At 51.1% G+C, this 22684-nt stretch overlaps 1 protein-coding gene across 2 annotated transcripts in view; it reads left to right on the forward strand.

Moving 5' to 3' along the window:
* LDLRAD3 (low density lipoprotein receptor class A domain containing 3) overlaps positions 1-22684 on the forward strand; it is a 220035-nt gene that overhangs the window by 64031 nt on the left and 133320 nt on the right. For both annotated transcript variants that reach the window (XM_032840943.1, XM_032840944.1), the window contains exon 2: positions 2458-2604. In XM_032840943.1, the coding sequence (XP_032696834.1) occupies positions 2458-2604 (147 nt within the window). The remainder of the gene's footprint in view (positions 1-2457; positions 2605-22684) is intronic.

The following is a 22684-nucleotide window of genomic DNA, read 5'->3' on the forward strand; positions in this document are numbered from 1 at the left end:
CAGCTCGACAAGGCAAGCGAAAGTGATTTCCAAACCAAACAGAGTGACAGGTACATTCTGGAGCCCCAGAGTGTTCCCTGGGAGCTTGCTGCTGAAGGCCACAGTGGCTGTTAGGAAACAGCTGGAATGGGTAGGCGATCTGGGTGGTGTTCCCTATGTCTGGCGGGACCCAACCCCTGGCCGTGTCTCCAGGCTTCTCTCCTACCATTGCCCCTCTCCTGGGATTGATCTCGCCTGAAGGTGGTGAGTTGGTTTCCTGCTTTTCTCAGGGTTGGCTGTGGGTTTTGGAGTCAGTCCTGAGCGGGAGTCCGATGTTGAGTGTGGGCTCAGGGGACAGGCAGAGTGGCGTGATTCATCACGTCTGCCCCAGTGGTGGAGTGGGGGGAAATGGCGACACAGTAGGTTTGCAATGTCCAACAATCAGAGCTGGGAGGTTTTTATTGTGTCCCCATCAGTGCCCTGGGCTGAGCCTTCCTCCTACCCTCTTTTTTTGGGGCCCCAAGGGCCCTGTGTTTCATCTCTCTATCAACCTCCACTGCAAATGCCTCTTCTTTTCTGGAACCTTCCCTTAACGCCTTGAGATTTTACTTTATCTTAAGAACATGGCGGAGCCATTCAGTGGATTTTCAAAGTGAGGAAGTGTCATGATTGATTTGCTCTTTAGAAAGGTCCCGCTGGCTACAGAGGAGGACGTGGTACTGGGGGGAGTGGGAAGGCCACGCTGGGAGACTGTGGCGGCATGCTGGGAGGGGATGGAGGTCACCCGGGCTGGAGGCAAGCCTGTGGCACTGTGACGGGCATGCAGGGCTTGGTGGGGGGCTGGCCCACTGTAGGGGGAGGTGGAGTGAGGGGAGGGGCCAGGGAGATGTTCAGGCTTCCAATGTGGGTAGGGTGAGGCCCTCCCCCTCACTTAGCTGCTGTTCTAGAATTCACCAGTGACCTACTCAGGCTTATTTTCGCTAGAGAGATGTGCAGGTAGATACTAATTCAGCGCAGTGGGGTGGGGTGGTCTACGGGGAGTCTCCGTGGCTGACGTGGCCCTGCTTGCCTATGACTGTGTCCATTCCAGTTTGTTGTTACCTACTTGTTCCTTCGTAAAATATCTTTAGTGTCGCCTCAGTAGTACTCAAGCTGCAGCACAGAGTAAGGGCTCATTTCTGCTTGGAGAAGTCGGGGAACAGTTCACAGAGGGACAGACATTGTATATGAAAGCGTACGTAGGGGGTTATTAGGAGACTCCCCGATAAAAATAAGCCATGTAAAGGCTAGTGGCATGAAACAGAGGTCATGTCAGAGATCTGGCATGAGATGCTTCCCTTTGGTAAAGCCTGTGAAGGAGGATCATGGGCTCTGCTCTGCTCCCCCCCCCCCCGCGCCCGGGCAGATCTGGGCACCCTCTCTCTGCACCTGGCAGTAAGGTCATTCGATTATTAGCATACCCTCGTGCCTTCCCAGCATTGAAATGGGGAGCCCCAGTGTTCAACTCTGCACGGTTAGGACCTGCACAGGCGTCGCGTCGTGAGTGTTCGGTAAATGCTTATTGAAGATTCAGGAGGGACCCGGGGACGTACAGGTCTTTTCTCCTCTCCTTTCCCCTGAGACAACTTTACTTCCAGGTGGCTCCTTACCTCCCGGCCATGCACGGCCCCTGGCTCACACCATGAGATTCATCAGATTCTGGCTTCCTTGAAAATCTGCCCTGGGGTCCTTTGGTGGATGAATTCAGCACCCCGCCCCATGACCTTGGCCGTCCCTGTTTGCTTAACAGCCTAAGACTTGACCCTTTCTGGTCAGGGCTGTGGCACTTGATAGCTGTGCTCAGTGGACTGGGATCGAAATATTGGGGTTTGGTTCTTGGAACGCTTGGCAAATAGTCCAGTGACCTCGGTGCCCCCCATGGGGGTTTGAAGGCCTGAGTTCAGGTTCCAGTTTGGCCTTTCCTCCCCATGTGACCTCAGGTGGGTTGGTGGGCTGAAGGGCAATGGTCTCCCAGTGTTACTGCTGAATGGCCCAGGTTCAGATACTCGGTGGTTCCAGGGCCCCAGAGTCCGAGGCCGGGTAGGATCCCGCATTTCCTGCTGTTGGAGGCAGTGGGAGCCCAGTGCTCACTCGTGACTTGGAGCCTTTGTTTTTAGCCACAGCTGATGGCCGGGAAGAATGTTTGGGTTTATGACCGAGCTTTTCAGCAGTAAGTCAGTGAGCACCTGCTGTGTGCTGAGCACCCACTCCAGGCGTTCTCCTTATTTTCCCATTTAGTTCTCAGTCTCCAGGGTGGGGTGGGGCGGATTATCAGTCCATTGTGCAGATGAGCACACGGAGGCCCAGGGAAGTCAGGTGAGGTCGCCCACCAGAAGTCTCACGTACGCGACCCCCTTCGAACAAGGGTCTGTTCCGTGGTGGGGACGCAGCTCCGTGCCCCCTCTGCCCATCTGATCTCCCGTCCCCTCTCTCCTGCAGAGAGCCAGCTGCTCCCCGGGAACAACTTCACCAACGAGTGCAACATTCCGGGCAACTTCATGTGCGGCAATGGGCGGTGCATCCCCGGGGCCTGGCAGTGTGATGGGCTGCCCGACTGCTTCGACAAGAGTGACGAGAAGGAGTGCCGTGAGTGGCCTACCCTTTGCAGCGTGGGGGTGGGGACAGTCCAGGGGGCTGCGGGGACAAGGGCCTAATCTGGCTCAGACCCTGCCCACCCCACATGCTGCAGGCAGCTAGGTTTGGGCCTCTGGCCAGCAGCCCAGCCCTCTCCACTCTGTAGCTCTGCCTGTGAGCAGCACGATGGGTGCGGAGCCTGGAGTCCCGGAGGGGACGGAGCCGCGGCTGTGGAACAGCAGAGGACCCCTCCACTGGGCTCTCCTCACTCCACCCTGGGGTGCTCTCCTTGCTTTTGCTTTGCATATGAGGACCCTAAAACTCCCAGAGGTGAGGTAGCTTTAGCATCTCCTGACTGGTAAGGAGCAGAGCTGGATTTGAACTCAGGGCCGCCTGACCCCAAGGCCCCGGCTGGTAACCATCTTTCACGTCCTGTGAGATGTTCTTTCTGGGTAAGTCAGGGGTGGCATCTGGCCAAGTGGCCTGCACGGAGCTGGTAGCCAGGAGGCAGTAATTTGCCACTACTTGGCCTTTTCCCTGCTGATGTGGGGAATCCTCTTCAGACGGGCACTCCCAGGAGCTGGGGGTTCTTTCTTATCCTCCCCACCCCGCTCCTTCTTCAGTGTCTTTTCCATTCCGAGCCCTCAAAATATGCACGAGATTGGAGCCCGCAATGACTGGCAAGAAAGGAAGCGCTGGATGGGAGTGAGGGCACCTGGGGTATTGGGTGATCACGCTCCCCACCCTGGAGAGCGGAATTCTTTCTTGCTCCAAAGCTCGGTGCTGCACAGTGAGCTCGGCCCTGGCACCCTGGTAGGCGGGAGTGACACCTGAGGAGTGCTGGGCCCCAGGGTTCTCTCCTGGGTCACTGCCTCGGGACCACACAGCTGGACGCTGGCTCCTGGCTCGTCCGTGGGCTTCAGGCACCAGGCCGCAGGGCCTCACTGACAGGAGAACTGTGTGTTCTGGCTCCGAATCCGGTCTCTTTCTGGAAGACAGCTGAGGAAATGGCTGAGGAGATGATAATTTGAACTTTCACGTAGCTGTTCCTGGGATTTGAGGCCCAGTCTGTTGACGCACGGGAAGGAAAACGGGGCCAGAGCCCACCTCCGGAGCTAGCCGCCCAACCCTCATGATGCGCTCCCTTGGGCAGGTCACCCGTTCAGAGACTGGCCCCGTGTCCATCTCGGGGTCCAGTATCCCTGCTTGCCTGCACCCCACTCTTCAGAGAAGGTTTGCGAGCCGGTGGATTAGGAATATTTTTGTGTGGTGGGAGGCAGCATTCATTTTATTGCATGTGACTTTTTCCCAAACAGGCCAGTATACATAATGCATTTTTACTTTTGCAGAATTTTTTAAAAAGTATTAATGTCTGTTTCAGCTTTCTCTGTGTCCAGGTCTCCAAAGTTGCTAGCAACGTGACGCTTGTAATTTGAGTTACACACGAGATCGTGTGCGTGAACTCTGCAGTCTGTCCAGTTTTGAGCATTATTAAACACTCCACGAAGATGTGGAATGAGCATTTTTGGAATAGGGTCTGTGAGCTCTAGCAAATGCTGATTTTCTGTAGCCGGGCCAGAACATTGAGCACAGGGTCCATTTGTGAAAGCATGCAGGGTTCGGACCTGCGACTTGAGTTTTATTCCCGGCTCTGTCAATAGCAGCTGTGTGAGGGTACTGTGTGAGGTTCTGTGTCTTGTGTCAGTCCAGTTCCATGATTTTGGAATTCATGCACAAACTGGAAAAGGTGATGGAAAGAGAATATTTAAAAAAAAAAAAAAGATGGGCCAGGCAGTGGCCTGGCACTGTTCGGTTTGGTTTGGAATACGCTTGCCTTGGCTGTTCTCAGTCTTTTTTTCCTCCTCATTTCCTACCCTTAACCCCCAGGCGTAATAAAGACTTGACTGGCACTTATTGTTTTGATTAAAACATAATTTTAAAAAACCGTACACACAGACACACACATTAAAGAACCCCTCCTCTCTTGCCTTTCTTTTTTTCCTTTTGTCTTTAAATCATAAGAACAGAACATTAAAAGGTTTAGGTAAGGGAGGGAAGGAAGAGGTCACTTTTCTAAAATAAATTCTACTTGCCTTTTGAATTGAATTTCTTACATATTTTTTCCTAGTCCAGGGGTTGAGGGATGAACCCTGGGGACAGACTGTCCAAATCCCCTTGGTCCCTCCCACCCCTCTGCCCGGATCACACGCTCTGTGATCTTAAGGAAGTTACCAGGATGTTCTAGACCTTTGCCCTGGGGAGGACTAAACGAGGATGCCTAAGCCTCCTGATGTCCCTCAGTGTCCTCCTCTCCAAAATGAGAATAACAGGGCTCTGGTGATCCTTTCTGTGAAGGTTAAATGCACGTTGAGCACACAGCCCAGTGGCTGGGTATCGTAGCGGCGTGTAAACGTTAGTGTTACTGATCAGTCTGTACAAACTGTTTGATGCAGGTGTCGTCATGACGACATGTGATGGAGTAACCTGCCTTTTTCTACTTCCCGTTGGAGGCCCTCTGCCAGATGGCCATATGTAGCCTTCACGATTGTTGTTTTGTGAGGTCACCTACTGTGCTGTCACATTGGTGTGGTGTACCCTAACCATTGCCCTGTGGTGGGTGTTTAAACATTTGGGGTCCGTGAGGGAGCTTACACGATGGTTTTCACCCAAGCCAGGCTGGGTCTCGCTGAGGTCTTCAGGGTCTCAGCTGCACCATCTTTTCGAGGTCCCTTTGAAAGCAGCTGCTGTAGAATTCAAATGCCACCTCGTTGTCCTTTCTTCGATTCTTCGGAACAATGTGGTCCTCACGGGGAGGAGAGTGAAGGTGGTTGATTTCCTCGCCACAGAGCGGCGATTGCCTCATGTATCCTATGGAATAACTTTGGCATTTTGAAGATAGTACACTTACAAAAGGAGAATTCTTGCCCTTTCCAAAGGGTGAGGGAAGAGCCTGGAGAGCTGTGTCGTGGTGGGATATGAGGCGGTGAGAAGCTATTCTGTGCCCACAGCGGAGGAAGGATTTTCATGAGACAGGAAGAAACTTTTCTTTTATGATGAACATAATAAAAATCACATACCTGTGAAAGTTGGGGGAACAGGGAGGAGAAAACAGCAGCATCGCGCCTAGAGTCTGAACTCTAATGGAACACTGTCAGCATCTTAGAAGTTTTTATTCAGGGCTCTTCCCAGCTATAATCACTGTGGGTATGCAGTGTTATATTTTGATCTTTTCCCCTGGCAACATTTTGACCTTTTAACATTTTAATGTATTTTTTCATATTTCTCTATCAGTTTTCATGCTTAGAAAAATAGTCCATTCACGTGGTGTCATATAGTGTACTGATTCTACATAAAGATTTGGCATTTATGTTGTTTCCAGCTTTCCGCGGTTAGAAATAGCGTTCAATGTTGTGAATGTGAGGGTAGACATGACTTTCCCCATTTTGAGAGATTTTCTTAGGCTAGATTCTCAGAAGTGAAATTACTGGGTCAAAGGACAGGAGCCTTTTTTGGTTCTTGAAACCAGTGCCTGTTTGTTTTGCTAAAGGTTCGTATCCATGTGTGCTCCCTCACTGGCAACGTGTGAGAATTCTGGTTTTATTTTTGTCTTGGCAGCTTTGGATAATACCTCTAAAAAATATTTTTTCTGGCTAATTTAATAGAAAAGTTATACATTTTAATTTTTTTTATTATCTAAAGAAGTTGAATGTTTTCCTATAGCCCTACTTACTACTCATGTTTCTGACTTTGTGTATTATCTATTAATGGACTAGAATAAATTTCCACTTGGGTTGTGTCATTAAATTTTCCTCCGTGTGAATCTGAAGAACCTCCTCCTTAGGGTTTTAAGAGGCTTGTTAGTTTGAGGGAATTTCTGCTTTTGGTTGATAAAATGATCATTTTATCTAAACTTTTTTTTTTTTTAGTAGTGAAAGGAATAGAGACAGTTTAGAAAAATGTGGAAGCCTCACGAAATCAGATATTTTGAGAGCTTCCTCTGGGTTGCCCTGTCCCAGGCACTTTGCGCTGTATTAGCTCATTTGCTTGTCACAAGCCTTATGAGGAAAGGACTGTTGTTATTTCTGGATGAGGGACCTGAGCCACAAAGAGATTCCTAGAGCTGTCCTGTTGTCCCAGAGATTAAGTGCCCATCACCTGTGTCCATCAGAGACCACAGGCTTTCTCTACCTGGATCTCTGTGCCGAATCAGATTCCTCTACTGCTAACCTGCTTTTGAAAAAAACGTTGAGAAACGTTGATGATGTTCTTCTCTGTAAATGATTTCTGAAATGGCCGCTAGTGCTGTGAGTCTCTGTAAGAAGAGACGGTAGTGTCATTACTGACACGCGCTGTCATCATAAAGCAGCCGTCCAGATTTCCAAAACTCACACGTGACCCGGAGTCATGAGCCTTAAGATCTCCTTCCAGCGTGGTGTCGGATTTTAGCTGCCATATCTCTGTGTCCTGACCACATGGGGGAGAGGTCTTGGAGGTTTGAGTTCTGTGTCACAAACTGGTCTTATCTGAAAAAGGAAATTGATTGGTGTCTTTGATCAGGCATGTGTAGACTTTCAAATCTCAGGCTGAGTATGTGTGCACGCATACATGCGCGTGTGCACAGGTTGGTGGGGGTGGAGAGGAGATGGGGATGAATTCAAGGATCTTGTCAAATGGGAAGATTTTAATGGCTCTCCAAGTCCAGAGACAGAAAAGTACAAAAATGGAACTTGAATTTTCCTTGCTTTTACTGTTAACAACCATTCCGTGAGCATGACTTTTCATTGCTCTGGTGTGATGGTTGAAATCCTTGAGAGGCTTCAGAGGGCAAGTTTGGAATAAGGAACATACGAGAAATATAAAGGGGGGAGGACATTAGAGGGGGGTGGGCAGAAAGTCTTCCTTTCCTTTTTATCGTTGTTCTCACCTTCTGCCTCTAGGTGGTGCCATATGTAATGTTTTCTTGTAAGCTGGGTGCTACAGGGCGGCAGAGATGAGGGGACAAAACTGAGTCAGAGGTGTTGTCCATATAAAATGTCCGCAGTAATTCACCTGTTCCACCAAGGCGCTAGTACTTGGCTCACATCCAGAGTTCCCCCAGAAGCCCAGGGAGTGGAAATTTGTGTCCTTAGGGAAAGGGGAGTTTTGGATGCAGAGATACAGCAGAAGAAAGACTATGAAGACACAGAGAGAAGGTGGCCATTTAATGCTAAAGAGAGAGGTCTGGTGTAGACCTTGCTCACACCTCTCAGAGGGAACCCATCACTTTCTGACACTTTGATTTTGGACTTCTGGCCTCTGGGACTGTGCGATGATACATTTCTGTTGTGGAGGGCACCAAATTGTAACACTTTTATCACCCATCCAAGGCATCAACATGTCTCCCTTTTGTTTCTAGAAGATTGTTGCATGGTGGGGTGCCTGTGTGGCTCAGTTGGTTGAGCATCTGAGTTAGGCTTGGGTTGTGGTCTCAGGATCCTGGGATCCAGTCCAGCCACACACCCACTTCCCCCCTTCCCCCCCCCGCCGAGGTCAGTGTCGGGGCTCCCTGCTCTGCGGGGAGTCTGCTTGTCCCTCTTCCTCTGCCCCCTCCCCCCACCCCGGCTCATGCTGCTGCACGCTCTCTCAAATAAGGAAATAAAATCTTTTTTTTCTTTTTTTAAAGGTTTTATTTATTTATATATTTATTTGACAGAGAGAGAGAGAGAGATCACAAGTAGGCAGAGAGTCAGGCAGAGAGAGAGAGGGGGAAGCAGGCTCCCTGCTGAGCAGAGACCAATGTGGGGCTCGATCCCAGGACCCTGAGATCATGACCTGAGCTGAAGGCAGCGGCTTAATCCACTGAGCCACCCAGACACCCCAGGAAATAAAATCTTTAAAAAAAAATTGTTACATGGTGAGTGACAGCAGCCCCACTGCTGTGTGCCAGGTGACATTCACAGGCATCCTGCTTCTGCGTTTTCTTTTCTATAATAATTTGAAAATAAGACTCGTACTGTTGTTACAGGTTGAATTCCATCTCCCGAAAGATATGTTGAACCCCTAAGCCCTAGTACCTCAGAATGGGACCTTATTTGGAATTGGGATCATTGAGGATGAATTAGGTAAGACGAGGTGATACTGGAGTAGCGCGGGCCCTTAATCCAGCATCATGGGCGTCCTTGTAAGAAGACACTGTGACAATATGAGGGAAGAAGGCCCTCTGACGGCGGAGGCAGAGATCAAGGCAATGTAGCTGTGAGCCACGGAATGCCATACTCTGACCGCTGCCACCAGAAGCTGAAGAGAGGCAGGAAGACGTCCACCACAGTCTTGGAGGGAGCCCTGGTGATGATACCTCGATGGCAGACTTTTTTCCAGAAATGTGAGAAAATAAACTTCTGTTCCTTAAAACCACTCAGGGTACGGCACTGTGCAGTGGCAGCCCCGGGAATCGGGTGCGCTCCCTTCCCAGGGGCACTTAAATCCATCCGGGCTGTCGTGGGGCCTTTATTACCTCCTTCCCGCCAGGCTGCTGTGCCTCCCCAGGAGCCCTGCCCTCCACTCCTGCTCACGTGGCGACATCCCTTTTCCTCCAGATCTGGGATCTGGCTCGCCATGGTTAAGGGCTGAATTTCAAAAGCCTTCTGAAGACATCGAGCTTCACAAAACTGGACTGGAACTTACAACAAGAGTCTAGAGAGTATGGTTGCGGTTTAACGTTCCGTCCATTAAACACTTAAGAGCAAAAGCTCGCTCTTCCTTTGTGGTATCCCTGCGCAGGAGGGATCCATGACCTCTCCGTGTGTTTACGACACCCCTTTTGAACTCTTTTTGTTTGTTCACATACTTGTTTCAAAACACCGTAGGTAATTCTGGGCGTTCCTCTCCCTGCCCCCCCACCTCCCCGCCCACTTCACTGAACAGTTTTCATCTCAAATGTGAGACCGTAAATCCCACAGTTGGCAACAGGGTCCTCGGGCCAGCCTCCATGTATGACCTTCAAGGCCCTGGGCACTGTCTTACCTGACTCTGTACCTATTTCCTCATCTGTCAAAGGGAGGTAATGATGGTCCCCATGCCAGGGGTGATGTCAAAACCAGTAGGTGCCATGTCTAGACCGTGAGCCAGTAGGAAAGGAGCTGACCTTGAACAATAGGCACTGTTTGCTGGTCCAGCAAGGGTGAAGATCAGCTCTGCTGACCACAGGGCACCGTTGTCTTAAATGAGCTAATGCGTTCGAGGCTTGGAGCTGGGTGCCTGGCACGGGCTAAGCATTCAGTAGATGCCTCCCCACATTATTCCCTCAGTAAGCCCTGTGGCATTCTTGCTGAAATCCAAGCCCGTTCTGCCATTCCTGGCCCGTGCAACCCTGCACATTACTGGCCCAGCCCGCCCCTGGCTCCCTTCTTCTAGAACCTCATGTTCCCTTCTCCTCCACCCCCGCTCTTCCTGCTTCCTGCTTTCCCCTGGAGAACCTAAGCCATGGCAACACCTTCTTTTGCTGGGTCAGTATCTTCTTTTCGCTTTAGAGAGCCAAAAGAACACAGTCATGAGCTCTTACAAAATTCTCTTTAGCTGAGAGCCCTAGGGAGCCAGCTGCACACCGCAGCCAGTGCGGAAGGGAAGGAAACAAACATCTGGCGGTCTGCGATGAGCCTGGCAGTTCTCGGGGCTGCAGGGAGGGAAGTTTTGAGGGAGCTGTCGTGCACGCGGTTGGGGACCTCTGGTTAATGGACCTGCTGTTGGCCCCCGCCTGCAGAGTGGCCGCATCCGCTTGCTCCCAGCTCTGCTGCAGCCCTGCACAATTAGGTGTCTAAGTGGATTTTGATGATGGCATTTTGCTTCATTGCCCAAACAGCCTTCTTTAGTGTCCAATCTCTCCCGCCGCCCTTCACCACACTGGCCTGAAACCCACACTGTGCCCTGCAGCGGCCTGCAAGGTTTTTGGCCTAGAACTTGTACTAGCCACAATCTTCCTGGTCCTCTTCCTGCCCCCCACCCCACCCCACCCCACTGCCCCGGGCATGCCCTCTGTGTCCTGCACCCAGGTGAGGCGAGCCTTTCAGTCCAGGTGTTGGGATCACGGCCTAAATTCCCAGCTGGTCACCGACAGCTGCACGCAGACCTTTCTGGCCCGTTGAGTGCTGCTTGACCTAACATGAATTTGACCGGATGCTAACTTTTCTCAAAGGTCCCTGTCTGAAGATGCTGGCTATGTTTTACACCACATGGGGAAACACACTGTGCTCTGAAACCTTCCTAGTGTATCTGTTTGCTAGGCTTGTGGTAACAGAACACCGCAAGCTGGATGGATGGCCTCCAGCAACAGAGGCATTCCCTCATGGGTCTGGAAGCTGGACGTCCAAAGTCAGGGTGCCAAGGTGCGGTGCTCTCTCTGAAAGCTCTGCGGGCCAGGGTCCTTCCATCATTGCTGGCGTTCCTTGACTTATTTGGCTTGTGGGTGCGACCCTGCAGATTTCTGCCTCTGCCTTCACGGGGCCCTTTCCCTAGGCATCTGTCTCTGTGTACAGATTCCCCTTGTCCTAAAAAGATGTGCATCACTGGATTAGGGTCCACCTTAATCCATTATGACCTCTTCTTAACTAGGTTCCATTTGCCAAGACCATGTTTCCAAGTAAGGTCGTGTCCACAGGTTCCCGCACACAACCTGGGGCACCGAGTGAATATAGAGGAGGTCACGCCTGTGCAGTGGCCCACAGTGGCCACAGCTCCCTGCGGGACCCGTGGGCGGTGTGGCTTCTCATGGCCTCCACTTGGGGTGTTTTGTTGTTACTTGTTTTACCCTTCCCTTTGTAACATGACGGTCATGGAACAGGAGCAGGAGTGGTTTGAAAGCCTGGGGAGAGGGCATTATATGAGAAAAAGAATAAATATGTTTTAAGAAGCCAGCTCTGTGTGGTCTTCCTTCTATCACTGGGTATCTTGATTGGGCCATTTCCATGATGAAAGACGACTCGGAACTGCTAACCCAGTGTGTAGGCAGCCTTGAGCTGCCTCGGGGCTGGGAGGGGCTCTAACTGCACCTGCCCTTAGCTCTCCGCCGTCCAGCCCACCTGCGGGAAGGGTGGAGGGCTCCCAGCCCCTTAGGCTGTATTCAGGCAGGTCTCCTCCCTCCTGCTCAAGGACAGCAAAAACACAGAGGAGCTGCCAGTGTTTCTAAACTGCGAACTTGCACCTAAAAGTCCAGATCATAGGTAAGTATTCGAGAAAGATCAGATTTCACGTTGGGATGCTTTCTGTGCCCAGAGAAGCCCCACCTGTCATGCATCCCGCCATCTTGTTCATGCGAAGTTCTCCGGTACTTCTGTTCTGAGACACCCACCTTTTCATGTTTTCCCATCTCTGGAGGGGAGACATCTCTTATGATGGGTGGGATAGGGAAACACAGTGTCCTACTTGAATTGGCCAAGTTTTTTCTTTCTTAGTTGTATGTAAAATAGTGGCATGCCTTGCAATCCGTGGTGTGTTGGATTCAGTGAAGTAGAATTTTCTCTGATCGTTAGCATGCAGTTGTCTCAGCCCAAAGTAGTGACATTTCCAAATTGACAAATGCACCACCTGTGCAATTTCCTTAGGGTGCTTGAGGACAGGAGCAGCCGATGCTGCTCGGGGGCGGTGGTCTGGGTCTGGAATCGTGCTGCCTGGCTTAGATCCTGGCGCTGTCACAGGTGAGCTTTGGGACTTGGATGAGGTCCTTTGTCTTCCGTTTCCTTAAATCCCACGGAATTCCTATGTGGATTAATGAGCTTAAAAATCCTGAAAGCCTTTCAAGTAGTTGCTGGCACATAGTAAGCCTTCAGTAAATGCTAGCTCTACTCTTACTGGCTGCATGGAGTCACATTTCTGGTCTAGATCCTAGCTCCGCCCCTGGCTAGTCACTTCCCTTGGTGGAGCCTCAGTTTCTTCATCTGTGAAATGGGAACAGGTGTGAAAAGGTGTGTGGGAAAATCCAGCGTGCAGGAGCAGGCACTGAATAAGACTCACTCTGCCATCTTCTGCCTCTCTCAGCTGTACATGATCCCCTGAAAGGGAAAGTCTCCAGGGTTGCCCAGGAAGGTTTGATCCAGACTTCGTTGGGCTCCTGTAGTCAGCAGGCGTGGCCTGGAAAGTGCTCTGTGGATCCTCCTCTCCGGCAGGTTGTTGAGGCTAAGGAAGGTGGATGGTTCTACTTCAGAAGTACTGTGTCTGTTCAGGTCAGCAATGAACATCTGGCCTTCCCTGAACCATCTTCAGAAGACTGAACCCAGGGACCCCATGATGTTTGTTTTGAGGGGTGTGCTGTGGGGCAGCCCAGGATGGGGGAGCCCCATTCCCAACTACGGTGCTCTTGAGCCCCCATCGACCCCCCTAGAGGGTGAGAAGGATCCCTCTCTACCAGGGTGGTGATGCCTCTCCCTTGGAACTGGGACAGGAGACCCCAGACTCTGGCTGGGGAAAGAGGTTGAGGTGTAAGGTGCTCTAGAACCTAGAGAAGAACAGAGGAATTTGTCCGGTTTGGTCTCTTCCTGGAGGAGAGCAGCTCTTTATTTCTGAAGTCAGCCAACAGCCCCAGCTCTTAGAAAGTTTTGTCTTATTAGTCACGGCTCTCCTCCTCCCTTCCTGCTGGGGTTATTCCAGTCGTATCTAGTGGTGACAAGGAGACTCCCACCGGCATCTACCAGAAACCCCGTCAGGCCGCTTCTCATTTCCTCTGTCCCTTCCAGGTGAAGCCAGCTGCTGTTGGGGACCTGCCACCACTCTCTTGGGAGCTGCCCACTTCCATGCTCATGCTGTCAGCAGCCGAGAAGTTAGTGGCATGGAGTCATCTTGGAGTCCTCTTTTTAATCAACTCGTGCACAAATACCAGCCTCGCTCCGTCTTGCCAGCCCTCCCCACCACGTGTAGAGAACTCTGTTAGTATCGGTGCCACGTGCTACCTTTTCCCTGCCTGCAAGGGGAGAATCTTCATGAACTGGCTCAGAGCTGGGAGGGTTTGAGTTCTTCCCTCACGCTAGAATGAGTGTGGCCCGGTCTCCTTGGGCCCCATCATTGAGACACACTCTTGTTGCCAGGGCTTGGCTGTAGCCGCACGATGTCGTTGGGGGTAACAGGCTCCATAATTGCTAATAAAAGTTAAATGGCAGCAAAATCACAGAACGCCAAAACAAATTTTTTTTCCTGGCACATCGAGACAAATTTTGCTGATCTAAGTTAGGCTGTGACCGTGCAGTCTTTTTATTTTTATTTTTATTTTTAGGGCGACTTGTGCTGTCATCTGTGACACAGCTAGTTTGCAGTTGCCTAATGGCTTCTTAAAAAATTCAGAGACAGATGAGGAAGTAATAATTAAGAGGAAGTGGTGCGTTCATATAATGCAGACACGTGACCAGAGAGATGTGTTAGTCTGTTACACTTGAGAAGAGTAGTCTTCCACGGTTTAAAGTGGGAGAAGCTGTGGGGGGTTAGGGTGGGCTGGACAGAATCTTTGATGTCAAAAGCTAACTGTATACTCCTCTTAAAAAAGCATTTCAGGAACTTGTGGGTTTTTTTTTTTTTTTTAAAGATTTTATTTATTTATCTGACCGAGAGATCACAAGTAGGCAGAGAGGCAGGCACAGAGAACAGGGAGGCAGGCTCCCCGCTGAGCAGAGAGCCTAATGTAGGGCTCGATCCCAGGACCCTGAGATCGTGACCTGAGCTGAAGGCAGAGGCTTAACCCACTGAGCCACCCAGGTACCCCAGGAGCTTGTAGCTTTTGACATTGTTAATATCATGTCCTTTGCTACGTATGATTCCGGTAAGGAGTCCAGTAAAATGGAGGGAATGACTTAGGGCTAAAAGATTTTCTAGCATCAGTGGACAAAGGGAAGGGACTGAGATCAGTTCTATGTGGGTATTACATATTCTACTGCCTGGAAGGGCATCAGGTTCATTCCAAATTAGAAGGTCTTCTCTTGAGTCCTTTGGAAACGTGTGGCTTGCCTGTGTACCTGAGTTGCTTATTGCTGTCCTCAGTGCCCTTCATTTGGTGGGACTGGCGGGCTGGGGGGATGAGGGTGTGGAGGCAAATAGGCGATCAGTGTCTCCGATTCTTAGTGGGATTAAATATGCAGGGATCTAACCAAAGACCATCTTGGCTCCTGTTGACTCTTATCGGGTGGAAGGGTTGTTGTTGGCTTCTACAGTTCTTTTGGGATCTGGCAATGAGCTGGTGATTTTTACTGGCCTCCTGTGCTAAGAGAAAGTGCTCAGGGAAGACAGCCTGCTTACATGGTGACTTTGGGGTAGTCACCCAGTGTGATGTATTTTTCTCTCTTGGCCATTTTGGACATTTTGGCCAATGAGCAGGGAAGCTTGCTTCAGCCCGTCACCGTCACTGTGCTGCCTGTCACTGGGCCATTTTCTGTCGAGCTCCTGGCACAGCCTGCCCCTTGACACTCTCCCAGATACTCAAACAATGCTCGCAGAGCCCGGGGAGCATGCGGGCAGCCGGTGGGGAGCCGAGGGAGGCTGTGTCGCTTGGCAGGGAGCAGATGGTCCTGATGGAGAACATGGCGGGCCTTGGCCATTTGCTGTCTGACATTTAAAAACCAAACCGAGACTGTTCCCAGCTCCCTGGGATGGAGGACACTGGCCAGTCTGATGCTGGGAAGGGGCGAGAGATGCTGTGTCACCTGCTGCCCATAGGTATGTTTCTGGGGTACAGTAGTGACCTTGCCCAGTGCTTTGACTCAAGGCCGAACTCCGTGCCCACTCTCTTCCCCATCCCTGCTGCCACTCAGGTCCTCCCCTGGGCTTCTCCTGGGGTGGAAATGGAGGTGAGCCCCTCCCCCCCTCCACTTTCCCAGTTAGCTTCTGCACAGCATGCTGGGATATGGTTCTGATGGTGACTTGGGGAAGAGCATGTCTGGCCACCATGACTTTGGGGACAGGCCACGGAGTAAGAGTTATGACTCAGGCTGTATTACATAGTCTGCTGGACACGGACACCAGGATGGGATTAGGCCCCCAGGAGATGTACTCTGGGTGGGAGCAGGAGAAGGCAGGGAGAGCCATGATAGTTTAGCTCTTGAACAAGGAGAGAAGGGAGCGGAGGGGAGGAAGAGCCTCAGACTGCTCTGTGGGTCCTTGAGCAGTTCTACCAGGCCCGTGGCATATCCTAGAGCCAAAGATGCCTTTTGGAGGAGTCCTGGGTCCCTGAGGGATGGGTCTGTCTTAGCACAACTGCCTTGTCCGGTCAGTGGCTAAGAGCATCTCACGAGAGGTCTGGCTACCCCCCTTCCCCCCCACTGCTGTGCAGCCCTGGACAAGCTACTGCCCCACTCTGTACTTCCTCTATGGTGTCTGTGAAACGGGATAGGAATAGTGGCATTTCACTGGGTTATGCAGAGTCGGTGGCTCTCCAGAACGCTCTTAAGACAATACCTGTCATGTGGTAAACATTCAGCAAATGCAGGTCTTGTCACTGTCCTGTGCTCGAAGCGTCCTGTGCTAAAGGCATGGTTATATGGGCATAAGTGCTTGCCCCCTGCTGCCTGACAGTCACTAGGCTGACCCAAGTGACACAGCTGATCCCTTTTCTGAATAAGTGTCCTAGTGTTCTCTCCATGGCTCAGGGGGAAGCTGCTCCACCTGATACCGACAAAAAAAAAAAACCCAAACCCCAAACTGAAACAACTAGGTTTCCCTGAGTTTTCTCGTGAATAGCAACTGAATGAAGCTCTCCTCTCCCCCCACCCCCACCCCCACCCCAGTGCTCTCGGGCTCTTAGGGACACTCCCCAACCAGTGTTTCCTAAAGTGGGCTTGGCAGGTCACCCGCCTCACCTGTTCACGTAGATTGGGGGGTGACTCCAAACAGAATCTCCAGGAGGGGGGCCCAGGAATCTGCATCTTAATCAGCAGCCTGGGGGGTCTTGTGCCCGTGACACTGGGGACTCACTTGTTCTGTGAGTCTCAATGAAGGGGGTAGTGAAGACAAAGCTCGTCAGCCTCTCGAGAGATCAGGGAAGGAAGGCTGCCCGGCAGAGCATCCCTTCTGAGAAGCCCTGCCAGGTGGGAAGCACCCCAGCTGGTGTGTTGGCCTCCAGAGCAGAACATTCTGACCAGAGGGCCCCACGTGACATGATGGCCACGAGCGAAGGGTTAGTGATCGTTTTCTTCATGGTGCTTTTCCTCCTTATTGCATCCTGAGGAAAGCGGGTGGATCTCAGGTCCGTCCCTCCACTGCTCACGAAAGGAAATGACTTCATCTCAGCCAGAAATGAAATTCTTAGAAAGAGGTGCCCGGCCTTTGTGAATCTCAACAAGGAGCGCCAACAAGATTAAATCGCCCTTCACAGTGGGCGTCTCTGGGAGGTGGGATAATGGACTGCTCTTCTTTCCTAACGGCTGATTATTTTCGCGCGGGAGACCGTGTGTAGAGTGCTTCAGGGGTACACAAACCTGCCTGGGTTTGTCCTGGTTCCTCTACATACTGGGCAAGTTATTTAATCTCTCTGTGCCTCAGTTTCCTCATCTGTAAAAATGGAGAGTACTCAGATACCTCACAGTTTAAATACATTTCTACTTCGGTGTTTAGACAATGCTGGACACTTACTAAGCTCTTAGGAAGAGTTAGTTACTATTATTAATAATCACACCATCATCTTTGTGTCCATTCATCAGGTAGCCGTAGGGTGATTGAAAAAGAAATGCCGAGAGTCAGGCTGCCTCATTTATAGGAACTAATGTCTAGACTGTCTGCTATAAAGACCAGAAAGAATTTGCAGGGATCCAGCTGTCTGGTTTGGTTTGGGGGCAGACCTTTTCTTTTTTTTTTTTTTTTTTTAAGATTTTTATTTATTTGACAGAGATCACAAGTAGGCAGAGAGGGAGGCAGAGAGAGAGGGGGAAGCAGGCTCCCTGCTGAGCAGAGAGCCTGATACGGGGCTTGATCCCAGGACCCTGAGATCATGACCCGAGCCGAAGGCAGAGGCTTAACCCACTGAGCCAGGTGCCCCTGGGGGCTGATTTTTCATCTGTAGTGAGGGGTGAGTTGCCTGTCCATGTTTTGGACTTGGCTTCTTGGAGTGCTAAGGTTTCATGCCGCAGTGGTGGGGAGGAGGACAGTAGTGCAAAGGGGGCTTTGGACTTGACTCGGGCTGTTCTCTGTGACAGCAAAGCAGCTATAGTGTTCTCTTTTAATACCTGGTTGGTTTGCCTAAGATTTTCTTTTCCACGGAGGGTTCTGTGGTAAACAGACAGAATGAGTAGAATCGCGCTGGACCAGTTCCCTAACAAGCCCCCTCCCCCCTTGGCTCTCTTCTCGGCACCTGCAGTTCCAAACGCAGCACCGTGATCGTCTTTTCTAGGACGGAGCTCACTTCCAATGACCGTAGGTGAGAGTCCTCAGAAATTTGTTTTGCACGATGAGCCCAGACCTGCTTTTTGGAACTCTTTAATGATAGCATTGGGGTGCCTTAGGTACTAACAAGTTCCCTATTTTTAGACCCGCTCAGGCTTTGGCTGACTTCAAGTTCTAGCTTCACTAACTGCCAGCTGTGGGACAGGGTAGTGAATAATACAAGGATATACGCGAAGGGTGCTTTGACACGGTGAGTGGTGGGTGTCAGGGACCTGACTGCTCTTATAATCAGAAGTGACTGCAGAATGTCTGCTTGGGATCCTCTCTCTCTCTTACCCCAGGACAGCCCTGTTCTTGGCTGCAGACGGTGTCTAGGCAATGCCATTCTGGGCAACGTTCCTTCAGTGCCGTTGACCCTGCCAATGGGCCATGCACCATTAGGAGCCAGGCCCCTTTGAGTTATGCCAGGGACTACCTGGAAACATTGTATGAGCACATCCAAGGAGTTGTGGGGTCCCTTTTTCAAGCAGTCACCCTGATATTAGCAGTCAGCCATCCTCTCAGACAAGGCCACCGTCATGGTTCCTAGAGCGTCCATCACGTCCCACTCTTCCCTTTGCTCTGTAGGGTATATTCCAGAAGAAACATGAACTATGGGTTGTGTAGTCATGCTCTGATACAAACCAAATCTTGGCAAGTGTGAACGACTGTGAATACAATACATATGTGAAACACACTTCTTCCCCTGCGCTCCTCCTTAACGTTCTCCTCCCTGAGCCGGTCTCCCCCTGCGTTCTGCATTTCAGAAATATTTTGTTTTTCGTTCCAGACAGTGGGAGTACAAAGGCAGATTTGTTTCTTCACTTAATTTACTAATTCTGCCGGGGTTTTGCTCCCACTGATCAGCAGTCCTCCTTAAAGTTTAGTATGTGAGGCTGGCCTTTGGGAAAATTACGTAGGCGAGGTATCATAGTTACCCTGTGCGTGACTGCAGAGGACATGAGTACAGTCAAAACAAAACAAACAATGGAGGAAACAAAACAGTGTCTCTCTGAGTGGATTTTAGGGTAGGCTGGGATGTTGCAGCTGAGCAGAGCAGGGGGTGCAGGTTCTTTTTTTGTACTTGACTCTGCATGGATGTCGGGCATTTGATTTTACTTTACTGAGCTCTCCTTTCCTTCTGTGTAGAAACCTACTGCTCTGGCACCTTCCCAGAGATATGGTTATTTTACAGGATTAACATCACCCAGTTCTTTGACTTCCCTGCTGATGGGAGTACAGAACTGTGAAACATTAACAGACGCTGCTGCTTAAGAAGGGGGAAGATGGATGGGTGGATGGGTGGATGGTTGGTTGGATGGATAAATGGATGGATGGGTGGATCGATGGATAGATGGATAGTTGCATAGATGATGGATGGATAAGTGGATGCACGGGTGTGTGGGTGGCTGGATAACTGGATGGATGGATGGAGAAATGGATGGATGGGTGGGTGACTGGATGGATGGATGGATGGATGGATAGATGGATAGTTAGATGATGGATGGATAAGTGGATGAATGGGTGGGTGGGTGGATGGATAGATGGATGGATGGATGGAAGGATGGACAGAAACCTCTCATTCTATAACAAGATCCCTGCCCAGAAGCCTGCCGGATCTTCCTCTTCATTCTAGGTACATACGCTGCCTTGTTCCTGTGCCATAACCCTTCTCTGCCTTTGCCTTCTAAACCAGCATTTGCCATCAAGAGTGGTAGGTGCCATCTTCTAGGTAACATTAGAAGCTTCAGGACAACAGAAGGGCCCTGCATACTTCTTGTTCGCTGTTATCCCCACACTAGTGTCCACTCCCAGCACATGGAAGGTGCTCAGTACGCATCTGTTGGATGAACCAATGAAAGAACAATGACTGTATACGGGGACTTGTTGTTGCAAATCTTTGCTTTCCTTCTCGTATCCATCTTCTACTGCTCTCTCAGAGCTGATACTCTCTTACTGGGGAGCCAGATGGGATTGGTAAGAAATAGGATTCCTCCCACCTGTAACACACACACACACACACACACACACACACACACACGCAACTTCTCCTTCAGGATTTCTAAAGGGGTCACCCGCCTGATTTGCTTTAACAGGCTGACCTCCTATCCTCCTTTTCAGCTTCCCCCACCCTAATTCCTCCTTGTTAATTAATCGTTCTTCTGAGGTAAATATTCCACCAGGCTCTCTCCTTTTCCTTTGGGTCTCAAGGGGTGTGTCTGTCTCTCTCTCTCTCTAAGCCTTGGTGTAGATACCTGTTATTATCAGCTCAGCCATCATGCTGATATTTTGCTCGGATTTAAAGACGAGAGGCAGGGGCTAATGAGCGGCTTTCATGCTCAGGAACACCGGGCACCCGGCAGCTTCAGCGGCTTCTCCGTTTAATTCCAGGCTTGTAGGGACACTCACTGAGCTTAGCTCAGCCCCGGGGGTGGGGGGTGGCACACAGCACCTTCAGCCCTCCCCTGCTCAGCTCTTCCTTCACAGCCTTGGTGCCTGAGCTCAGAGGAGAAGCCAGAGCCCCATAAAGGACGCGAGCCTCTGGTCCTCCTGGTTAGTGTGCTTTGTGGCAAGGAAGGAACTGTTGCCCTGGGGATGCACTCTGGTTTTTCTGGGCTTTAGTTTTCTTATCTGTCAAGTGACTTTTGACCTTCTCCATCCCCTGTTGCAATTACTGATGCCTGTGATTTAAAATCAAATGTCCTTCCCTTTGTGAAAATGCAGAATGGTTTTTAGTCGCGGGGGCATACACCTGTGCCAATGGGTTTAGGTTGGTGGAGGCTTATGCAGAAAGGGGGTGAGCCTGTTACTACTGCAGGGGCTGTGGGGTCAGACTGTAAAACTTGGAACTGGGGACCACCGCTCTACGCAGACTCTGCGTGGCTGGTCTCATTCAGTCCTCACAACCGCCCCAGGAGGTCAGTCCTGCCGGTATGCCCATTTTACAGATGAGGAATTGAGGCTTGGAGAAGTTAAGTCATTGGCTGAAGCTTTGGGGGACGGAGTCAAGTTAGGATCGCAGACGGGCTTGAAGGAACAGGTTGACCTGTCTGCTCTGCTGCCCCCTGCAGGTAAGTGTGTGCCATGGCGGATGTGTGCGGAGAGGTGTGGAGGGTTTCCAGGCTCTCCAGCAGCTTCTGGCCTCCTTTGTAAAAGGAGTGCATATTGGATGTCCTGCTCATCCCATTCCCGTGCGAGAAAGGACTGCATTTGAAGTGTCTGCAGTTATGCCTGACTTTGCTCCCCTGCCCAGAGGGCGCAGCAGGGGCCTGAAGCATTGGAACCCGTATGGAGGCTCTTGTCAGTGCTTCTTTGCTGTCTCTGTAAAAATCAGCTTCAGGCAAATCCTCAGGGCAGTCTGCGCTGAATAGGTCCGGCAGGAGGGTGCCTGCGTACCTCTCCCTCTCCCCCAGGACCCTCCTGTTCGAGTCCAGTGCTCCTGAACATCATGTATATGACCCCCATGCCTTTGTCAGCTGCAGATTCTAATGGAATGAGTGTGGTGCAAGGCTGAGTCTGAATTTCTAACACCCCCCCTCCCGCCCCCAGACTGCCGATGTGGCTTGTCTACACCGTAAGCAGAGAGGGTCTAGAGGCCGTGGTTTCCAGGCTGCATCAGAATGATCCACGATCCCGAGGCCTCAGTAAGTGCTTTCTCAGGACCTTCCGGCAAACCCCAGTCCCCAGCTTGCTGATGGGACCGTGGAGCTGCAGATGTGTCTGGGACTGCACTGGGAGAAACACCGCCCTGCTCAGTGGCTCCTAAGCCTCTGTTGGTGTCAGAGTCATCTGCGGATTGAGGCCATCCTGGCGAAGTCGGGCTCATGGGCCTGGACTGGGGCTAAGCCACTCTGCGTGCATCCTGTTTCCCCGGGAGAGTCTGACTTGTCCTTGGGTCTGGGAGCGCACCTCCCTGCCTTTAGTGTCTCCCCAGCCCCAGACTCTCCCTCAGATCAGAATCCCACAGTCCCTTGCTCTGTCCTTCTCCTATGTGACTTGGCCCTCTCACAGGCACTACGGTAATGAATTTGCTCTGGGAAAGATCAGAGCAAACTCCTAATTGTCTGATCCAGCACGGAGATCTGACCTTACCTGGCCCCCCAGCCGTGTTGGACACCATGGACCACATTCTCCACATCCATCCTTTGTTTGCTGGGGTTCCATCCAGTGTGTCCAAGCTGTCCCTCTCCCTGGCGGGGAGCCCACTTGGTCTGTTTCCTGCATCATCATTCACCAGGAATAAATTCCTTCCTTCCCATCTAATATTCCCCTCACCTTGGAGACTTCGTCCACTTCCGTAAACTAGTGAGGCCCAAATATATATTTCCTGAATGATCTTCTAAACCACATATCAGATCGTGGTACGACTCCCTTGCTTGAAAGAGGAGGCAGAGGACTCTGGAGCCAGCCAGCCTGGACTTGGAACCCGACCCTGACATTCGTCCACTGAGAAGTCTCGACCGAGTCATTGAATTTCCCTAGGCTGCCATTCTCTCCTGTGGAGGAGGGTATGAGGTGCCGTGTCTGTGCACAGTGAGTGCCTGGCACTGGGGTTGGTATACTGTGAGCACTCACCGTGATAGCCCCATTGAAGGTTTTGTTTAATCCTTAGCTGTGAGGAATATGAATAACAAGCCTTCCAGTAGCTCCTGGGTCTGCCATGGAGGCATGTGGGACTCTGGAGTGTGACTCACAGAGGCCTCCCGGCTGGCTCTGCCTGTCTCACGGG

Source organism: Lontra canadensis, unplaced genomic scaffold (assembly GCF_010015895.1).
Source record: "Lontra canadensis isolate GAN:19392208 unplaced genomic scaffold, GSC_riverotter_1.0 scaffold118, whole genome shotgun sequence".
NCBI classification, from domain to species: domain Eukaryota; kingdom Metazoa; phylum Chordata; class Mammalia; order Carnivora; family Mustelidae; genus Lontra; species Lontra canadensis.